The 9,654-nt window shown below is 50.2% G+C and overlaps 1 protein-coding gene across 5 annotated transcripts in view; it reads left to right on the top strand.

The window, feature by feature from the left end:
• Positions 1–225: 225 nt before the first annotated feature.
• BTBD11 (BTB domain containing 11) overlaps positions 226–9,654 on the top strand; it is a 183,302-nt gene continuing 173,873 nt past the window's right edge. For all 5 annotated transcript variants that reach the window (XM_039380789.1, XM_039380790.1, XM_039380791.1 and 2 more), the window contains exon 1: positions 226–1,404. In XM_039380789.1, coding sequence (XP_039236723.1) covers positions 444–1,404 — 961 coding nt within the window. In that variant the 5' untranslated portion in view covers positions 226–443. The remainder of the gene's footprint in view (positions 1,405–9,654) is intronic.

Raw genomic sequence — 9,654 nt, 5'->3', positions numbered from 1 at the left:
CCGCGGGACGCGCCGGACGGGGCCGCGCCCCCTCGCGGCCCGCGCGGCCCCGCGGAGCCGAGGGGCGGGGCGGCCGGCAGGGCGCCGTCCCATTGGCTGCCGGGCGCTGTGCTTTGCATGTCCCCGCCCCCGCACCATCCCATTGGCTGCGAGCCGGCGGCGCTTTGCATAGCCCCGCCCCCCCGCCGCTGGCCGGCGCTGCGCTGCGGTGTCGGGCCGGCGGCGCAGTGCAGGAGCCGGAGTGCGAGCGGGAGCCGGGCCGGGAGCGGGGCTCGGCCGGCGGCAGCAGCAGAGCAGCACCGCCGCCTCGCTGCCGCCTGGCGGAACGGGGCGAAGCGAAGCGGCCGGCGGGTCACGCCGCGTCCCCTCGCTGGTCTGTCCCCCCCGCGTTCCCTTGAGCCGCTCCCCGCCCGGGTCCCGCGGGTGCAGCATGAAGTGCGGCGATGGCCCGGAGAGGTAAGACGGCGGTGAGGACGCTGGAAGACCTGACGCTGGACTCCGGGTATGGTGGCGCGGCGGACTCGGTGCGCTCCTCCAACTTGTCGCTGTGCTGCTCGGATTCGCACCCCGCGTACCCCTATGGAGGAAGCTGCTGGCCGCACCTAACTGACTCCATGCACAGTCGGCACAACAGCTTCGACACCGTCAACACCGTCCTAGCGGAAGACTCCGAGGTGCTGGACTGCGCGGGGCAGCAGTGCTCCCGGCTCCTGCCCGACCTTGAGGAGGTCCCCTGGAGCCTGGAGGAGGTGGAGGCACTGCTGCTGCCGCCGCCGCCGCGCCGGGAGCCGCGGGCGCCGGGCGCCGCCAGCCCCGGGAGCCGGGATGCGGCGGCGCGGCTCTCGACGCTGGTGAGCCGGGCGCTGGTGCGCATCGCCCGGGAGGCGCAGCGGCTGAGCCTCCGCTTCGCCAAGTGCACCAAGCACGAGGTGCGGAGCGCCATGGAGATCGTCCTGGGCTGGACGTTGGCGGCCCGCTGCACGGCGGCCGCCCTGGGCGCCCTCTCCCTCTACAACATGAGCAGCAGCGGCGGCGACCGCTTCAGCCGCGGCAAGTCGGCCCGGTGCGGACTGGCCTTCTCCGTGGGCAAGTTCTACCGCTGGATGGTGGACAGCCGCGTGGCCCTGCGCATCCACGAGCACGCCGCCATCTACCTCACGGCGGGCACCGAGAGCCTGTTCCGCGACATCCACGCGCGGGTCCTGGCCGGCCCTGCCGCCCCGCTCCCGCCGCCCGGCCGCCCTCCAGCCGCCGCCGCCGCCGCCCCGGCCGAGAAGGAAAAGGAGGGCGGCGAGGCGCCCCGCTTCACCCTGGAGGCGCTGGAGCAGACGGTCAACAACGACCCCGAGCTCTGGGGCTTGCTGCAGCCCTACCAGCACCTCATCTGCGGAAAGAATGCCAGCGGTGAGTGAGTGCGGCCGCCGGGCGGGACCGGGCGCCACCGACCACCTGTTGCGCCGGGCGGGCCCCCGGGCGCTGGGCGGGCCCCGCTGCCGCACCTGCCGCCGGGGATGGGGTGGCCGCGGAGGCAGGAGCGGGCACCGCGGCGCGGCTGCCCCTGCACGGCGGTGCCCGACGCGGGCAGGATGGAGGGGAGCTGCCGAGCATCCCCCGCCTGGCTCTGCCGGGGCTGCCCGCCCGCCCGCCCGCCGCGGAGGGATGCGTGTGGGTTTAGGGGGCAGCTGGCCGGCGTGCCGGCGAGGGCTGGGTGAGAGACAGTGGTTCAGAGCTTCAGTTTTCCACAGGAAGCAGCAGAAGCGCAGCTGAGCGCTCGCAGGCGAGATCAAACTTTGCTACATATGCAGTGGTTTGGCCAGCGATTGCGTGGTTGGCGCTGAAATGCAGTCTTTCTGGACAGATTTCATTCATGTTGCTGCATGTTTACCCAGAGCCTGACACAGATGCAACACGGTGATGCATCAACTTCCTGGACATTTTTTCCCTTCGCTTTTTAAGCGAAGAGTCCAATATTTTTAATAAGTTATCTTTCGATAGAGCAGCATTCCAAAGTTGACGTTTCTTGCTTCAGCTCCCTCTGTTTGTCAGGGAAGGGAAAATGGAACGAGCCTAGTCTCGGGGAGACAGAGTTAAAATCGGGTGTTTTTTTTTCTTACCTTCTCATAAGTGTGCACACGCACATGCAAACACTTTTATTAAGCTTAAATTCAAAATACCTGTCAAGCTGAGATGCAAATACTGGAGAAGGGGAGAGGAAGGAAACTGGGAGAACAAGGATAACTGGAAGCCTAGATCACGTCTACAGATAAGCCTTGTTAAGTTGTTATAGCCACAGAGGATGCATTACAGCTAATTATCTATTGTCTTAAGACACCTTGTATGCCATAAGAGACCCAAAGGAGGATGCCAAGTGGGAGCGAAAGAAAAGGGCAGATCCTTCTCCCTGGTGTAAATAGACGTGGTTTCGTTATATTCCTCTGGTGGTTTTACCCCAGCAGTGGATGTCCTCCCCAGAGGCTTCGCTGAACCTCCCCTCCAAACGCATCCGCAATCGGGGGCTTGTGTTACGGGACCCTCGCGTGTTATTCCAGTGCTGTCGCAGGCAGGCATGGCTTCCCAAGGAGTGCCACTGTTGTTTTTTTCCTTGAGTCCTGCTACTGTGCCTGTAGGTTTCAGATGGCACTGTGTTGCGTTTCTGACATTGCAGCACTGGCTGTGCAGGCTCCTACTGAGCCTTTCATTTTGTTTTGCGGCTCTCTCTAACTCCCTCTGTATCAGCTCAGTGGATTTAAATGAACTTCATTCTGACCCTCATTTATCTCACTTCTAGGGACTCAATACACAGTTTTCATCTCCATTTTGTTGTAGCTTTACCTGCCATGAATCTCCTTGGAGCTTAGTCCTGACTCGAGCAAATAGCATTTTTTAAAATTTTTGAATCAGACTCTAGCAAGTTGTCCATTTTGTTTTGCCTCTCTCCTTGTGTCTCCCTGCTTCTCATGCAAATGACTGTAATGTTGTTTTGCTTTTTATCATCTTATACAATGAAATTTGGCATCCTGTTAAATATATTTAGAGTTACAGGTGCAAGCAAGAGCCAGGCCATTTTTTACTGCTGTTTATGTTTATTTAGATTTAATCCAAGGGCGTGTTGCATGCTCTTAAGTACTTTCATGGCAACTAAACCAGCCATTAGAAACCTTCAAACACATCAGCCTGTTTCTTCACCAGTGAGATATATATCTGTTTATATAGTCCTCACCATTCTGATGTCTTGAGTGCTCCCTGGTTAGTTGCAAACGTTTCCTTCTCAGGCACTTAAAAAAGGTGGGGAAGTCTGATGTGAGAGATTATTTGACCTGCTTGAAACCATTGGGGCAGTCTGTGGTAGGAGGCTTGGACTGCTGGAAGCTACATCTCAGTATAGTGGCTTAACCACAAGCTCATCCTTCCTCTGTACTCAGTACTTGAAACACCATGATAACGCAACTTAATAGGTAACAGACTTCTCACATCTGTCTACTCCAGGAGAAGAGACAGGTCTCGTGTTCTGGAGGTTCAGTAAATTGGGATGTCATTGCCCAGCTGGGTGGCACGTGAACGCAGTGCAAGCACTGAAATTAGTGTGTTTGGTCCATCAGGTGTGAACGAGAAGTGATGGTGGGTCCTTTCTGGAGGTACCATGGCTGGTATGAATTGAGTGAAGGTGGGGGATGGAAAGCAGTGCAAAAGCAGATTCCCTAGCAGTACCTTGTCTGCAGGCAGGTTTCTGGGGGGAGAGGTGCTGTCTCTCTGGGAGGCAAACGTCAAACCTTTAATAATTTTCCAGGCTAAATCCAGCACCTTAAAGTCCACCCAGACAGTGAAACAGGCAACCCGTGAAGATCATGGGATGCAAGTGCGTGAGGAACATGAGTTTGCGCGTGATGTAGTTCAAGACTGCTTTAATATAGTCTGTGAACATGAGTGTTGGGGAAGATGGTCTGAGAATCTGCAAGACACAAACCAGCCTTTCAGGGCTTCCTTGTAAGTTGTGGAGAGCGTTTAGTGGTTTCGGATGAGGTTTTTTAGCCTGATGTCATACTCGGTCATCTGGGAAGCTGCTGAATAAGAACAGTATTGCAAGATAACCTTCTCCTTCCTGTAAATGATGGTCATGCTCCTTCTGATAAAGATGTCTGAGCTGGTTCTTTCCATGGCCCTTGAGCCTGTGGGTCTTCTTTTGGGTACATCTGGCCTGAACTTGTCCAACTGCCTCAACGGGAGCCCTGCTCTCCAACAGGAACCTGCTCATTCCTCTTGCAGGGTCGAAAGCCTGTGGATGAAGGTAGTGGCACTTCTTCATGTGTTGCAGGCAGCAGGACACATCTCCTTGATAAGCCTCTGGATAACCTCTTGTGTGGGACAAGGAATAGGGGTGGCAAAGGAGAAGCAGGCAGTGCCATGGCAGCAGTCTGCTGGAGTATGCCATCAGCTGCTGGCATATTGACTGAGCTTATCTTTCCGATTATTATATCTTAAAGAATAGACCTTAAAAGCACTCTGAGGTACTAATTTACACTCCACTCCCTCCCTCCCCCTCCCAAATTTTAACATCATGGTTGAATGAAAATTAAAAACTTCACGTTTGGGATTTCACTGACACTTAAATGTTTCAATTACGAGCTCCGTCTGAACAGCACAGTACACGTTTTACATCCTATAACAGTTGCACAGAGTGTTATTTCCCTTGGAACAGTGGGAGCAAAATACTATGTGCTCAATGAAAGGCAGTAAAAGCTGGCACCTCTGTGGTTTAAGCAATATTATTTTAGTTTCTTTATTGCTCATCAAACTCTTACTTTTAGGCCAGATCCAAGAATTGCTTTGAAATGAATGGGGAGTTTCCACAGGTCTTGGATTCAGTGCCAATCACAGGAGTAAGTCCATTTATGTTGTTTTAACAGGAAATGGCAAGTCCAAGTAGCACAAAGTCACCTACACTGTATTATGAAGGTCCTTTTTTACCAGGAGGAGGAATGGATTAGACAACACTTAGAGTTAAGAAAATGGGTTTTTCCTGTCTCAGTCTTAGGAGTCATCTTATGTGGCAGGACTCATGGTGGGAAGGGCAGAGGTCTGGAGGGGCACAGACAGGGAGGTGGGGATCATGGGGAGGAATCTTCTGTGGAGCAGCCAGCATGCACAGCTCTGCCTTGTCTGTTTGTGTACAGTTTCTGAAAATAGTTATTTGGAACCCAACTGTGTCACTGTGGTTTCTTCCCCTTCTTAATATTATTTAGAGAAGAAGACACAACAACTAGTAAGAAACCCAGGATTAGGTCTGGCTTGGCTGACACGTGTCAGCTAACCTCAGTTTAACTTCAACCTCTTCTAATCCAGGCGAACTTCTGGGACTCTGAGCAAATGAGCAATAGCAATATATTAGCACAGCTTAACCAAATCAGTAAATGCTTTTAAGTTTTGATACGTATGTGTACATATGTGTGTGTGTATAGAGACCATACCGTTCTTTTACTGGAGAGCATACTGTTACTTGTTACTTCTCTGCTTTCTTGTTGTAATTGTACCATTCAGAATGCCATTGTGGCTTTAGGGGCAATGTAAAAATCAATCTAAAACTTATTTCAGCGATAATGATAGAGGAATATTTGTGCATGAAATGGAATTTTATGCCTTCTTCTTGGGCTTTGTTTAAACTGTGATTTCAAGAATATCCTTTCCCTCCCATTATATTGCAATCATAGTTTTTGCTAGTAAGAAAATAAAAAAGGAATACAGTTCAAGTTTCTTATATGCGCCAGTATGTTATACTTGGAGGTCTTTGCTATTAACATTTTTCTCATCTGTTCCAGGGCACTTGAATCCCTTGCCAAGACGTTACGTTGACATAAGTGGTGGTGCAACAAATGATGTGTATTTTTTACTTGATTCTGTTATCTGTTAACCTCCCAAGCAAACTTCCTCAACCTCTCTGAACAGGCTGAGAATTTGTTCCCTCCCTGCTCCAAACTGCGGAAGGTTGTGCCTGTTTGTGATTTGTGGCCGCTGATGCTGGTGAGCTGGGATGGCAGTGGGAAAACCGTGTTCCTTCTCTGTAATGGGGTGAGTTGCTTGAACAGCTGGTGTTGGCAGAAGCAGGACAGAAGGATAATCAGCTTGTTGAAGACCTCTGTTGCCTTGAGAGGATACCTTGAGAAGGAGCAGTGTTGGGATTGGGAAATAGAGACCCAGTGGGAAGTTGAGGTTTGACTGACTGGCTGATGAATGTTTGTTTCCCTCTGGATGTTTTGATTCATATAATTGTTTCAGTTATGAGTATAACATAAAAAAAAAAAAATCCTAGAAATGGTTATACTAGAAGCACCCAGAATAATCATAAAGCTGATGTTTGCAATATGATTATTCTCTTTGTCAAGTTGGAAAGTACCTTAATAGCATTTATAGCCTTGGCCACGCTAGGGAGTTTTTGGGCTACAGCTACACTGCTTAGTTTCTGATGTAAATGAGGTTTTGGAATAATGGTTGGGAAATGTGATTGTGTGTATAAGGAGCGTGTTAGGAGAATAACAGTGTAATTTTAGCAGTATATTGGGTTCCTGGCTTCTTTGCTGAATGCTGACAGGCTTCATGTAGTCTTTCAGCTGTCCTGTGAGCCTGATGACATAAGGCACAGGTGAGCATAAGGGACAACTTTGGTCCTTTTCCTAATGCTACTGCAAATGCTCTTTCTTCTGTCACTGCTCAAAGTTAGTATAAATGAAAAAGACACCACACTTAGTGTGTTGGTGTTTCTGCAGTGCATGACATACCAAGCAGATGGTTATCAGTCATTAATCTTCGATGTTGTCCAGAGTAAATACCCAGTAATGCAGTGGCTGGGGACATCTACTGCCTGAACCTTTTCTTCCTCGTTCTGGTCAGGGACTGGGTTCTCCTAGCTCAGAAGCTGGAAGAAAAACTTTATGGTCTTCCTCTCAGCTTTCCCCTATTAAGGTGTGAAAGGAGATAGCCCTGCTTGATTAGATGACACCAGAGGAGGAGGGAGCTGTTTCCTGTAGCTGATTTTTTCCAATGCTCTCATCTCCCAAACCTGTTGTATGATCTTCATTGTGTGCATCAGTGCCTGTTCACTTTCCCAGTCTCATCCTAATTGCAGTGTTTTGCTGCTGCCTTTCTCTGTCTCCTGGGGGGGCTGTCTCGTCCAGCCTCAGCAGTGGTGCTGTCCCGCCAGTCCCTCCATCCCAGCACTCCCACTCATGGCTTTGTCTGCAGGATGTTTTCTTTTGTCCAGAGCACAGGATGCTTCAGCAAGGCATAAGGAAAAAGTAGAGATTGCTTTCTTTTTTTGCTCTTGTCCTTGTCTACTTCCTGACTGAAAACATATTGCACCATACCCATATAAATCAGTAATTGTAATTGTTATTCATCTGGTAAGTATTTCAAAGGTTTTAAAAGATGGGAAGCACGTAAGCTTCCCATTTTTCCCAGAAGGTAATATAGCAATCCTGCTGTTGTGGGCTGTGAGGAGATACAGTCTGATGGCCAGTTACTCTTGGCCATCAGATTAGGCCAGGAGGCTGCATCTCTCCCCTGTAGAAGCAGAAGAGAGGAGGCTGTTGGTCAGGTGAAATGAGTCAGTGAGAAGGCAGCTGTCAGCTCATTCTGACAGCAGGAGTAAGGGGCATGTTTCTGGGAGCAGCTGAAGAACAAGGAACCATCGTGTATGTGGATCAGTTCAGCAGCATGGATGGGGCACAGGCACTTGTGCTGACACCTTACTGAGGCTTGTCTCAATTATTTTAATTAATTTAACCTGATATGCTGAACTGATGCTTTTGATCCTTACCATGGCAGTTTGTGGGTGAGGAAAAAGTTGTACAGCATGGAAAAAGTTACAGGACATGACCGTTTCTTGGGCTCTGTTGAAGAGGTGCCTGTTATCTTGATGGTATTTTATTCTCTTCCTTGATTTCTAGGCTGAATTCATAGTAAGCAGTACCATTTTTTGGTGTAATCATTCCTGGAAACAACCCAGGAGGTTTTATAATATGGTAAGAGGGCTGTTGGCATCCTGCAGTAACTACATGGACCAGCTGAAATGGTGCTCAGGACACTTGAAGTTTCCCACGGTGATTATCTTGGCTCATCACTGATAAGGAAAAGAAATTGGCTTTGACTCGATTTAAACAATACTGAATTGGTAATAAGGAACAGGAAGAAAATTAGACCCCATGTACCAACAGACCTCAGGATGGGTGATTGTTCCCCTGATATGAATCAAGCTGGCAGAGGTGGATAAGGGAGGAAGGACTCGTTCACCCCAGTTGGTTCAAGGCCATTTAAAAGCACTGTGTTAAACCTGGTGTAAATCCACCTGCGTTGGTGGTGTGTGGCTGACTTGTCGGTGAGTCTGACAGGTCTGCCTGGTGGGGACTTCGCTGGTGTCATGCTTGGGGACTGGGTTCTCCTGACTGTTGTGCTTCAGGCAGGGATGGATGTTGATCCTTCAGAAGATACATGGAAGCACAGGAGACAGGTATAAACTCTTTCTCTGGTGTGGTAAGGCAGCTGAAAGCGAAAGTGCAGGGAGGGATCAGTGCTGCAGGATGTGTGGGAGGTCGGGATGCTCGCCAGGAGATAGGAGCACACGGAGGCGTTGCAGCTGAGCTGTGAGGGACTGGTAATACCTCTGGGTCAGCAAATTCACAGCCTTACGTGGCTTTTCCAGAGCTCTTATGTGGATAGATCTTGCTCATGTGAACAGCACATGGACTTCATGCAGCCATAAAGGTTTTGGGACAGGCTGGTGAGTGAGCAGAACAGGAACCCCCGAGAAGATTAGAGAAGAGGCCTCTTCAAGGATGCAATTTCTGTCCTCAAGTGCTGTGGAGTAGCACCTGGGCCTGCAAGAGTCTGAGGCTTTAAAATTAATAAAACCACCCTGTTTTTAAATTTCGCTGCTGTGAAATATTGCTCCCAGGTGGGGGAAGTGAACAGGGCCAGGGTTGCAGCAGAGGTATGGTGAATGCATTTGCATTTTCGAGTCGGTCAAATTATTGAAGGAAACTTTACATCCCGCAGTGTTTTGCAGTTTCTCTGGCCCTGTGGTAGCTTTGGATAAACACTGTTGGGCTGTAGTGCCTTTGCTTTTATGTATTGTGTTTGGCTGTGAACGAGGAGTGCTTTTTCTTGCAAAGAGCCGAGCAAGTCTTGCAATCCCCTCTCTGGGATGTTACCTGGCAGGGGTTTGAAAAAATAGAGATTGTGGGGCTGTGGGCCATATGTACTCCTCACACTGCAGGTCCTTTGCCCCAGATGAAGCATCTTCACTTCTCTGTCACCTGTAAGCAGTGAAAGTGGCTGGCAGCAAGGCAAGCTGCTGCCAGGGAGGTGGACCAGATGCCTGGGAACTGATTCTGGACCCCCAGCCCTTCAGTAGGAAGTGCTGCCAGCAGAAATGAGAGATTTGAGAGGTTGGAGTCATTTTGGGTACCTACTGAGATGCTTTTTTGTGGAGAATGCTAAGAAGATTTATTTTCTGTAATTCAGGGGCTTTTCTTTGCATGCCAGCATATCACAGAAATTAACTTGACTGAATCATTCACTGTAAGTCTGGTTAGTAGATTATTTTACTCTGGGTTGCAGAATGGAAAGACCACTGCTAGGGTCTAGGTGCAGCTATCTCTGATGCTG

Source organism: Pipra filicauda, unplaced genomic scaffold (genome assembly GCF_003945595.2).
Source record: "Pipra filicauda isolate LSUMZ 115617 unplaced genomic scaffold, ASM394559v2 scaffold201_size1378038_pilon, whole genome shotgun sequence".
NCBI classification, from domain to species: domain Eukaryota; kingdom Metazoa; phylum Chordata; class Aves; order Passeriformes; family Pipridae; genus Pipra; species Pipra filicauda.
The sequence above is the reverse complement of the archived record's forward strand: the minus strand, read 5'-3'. Positions and strand labels throughout refer to the sequence as shown.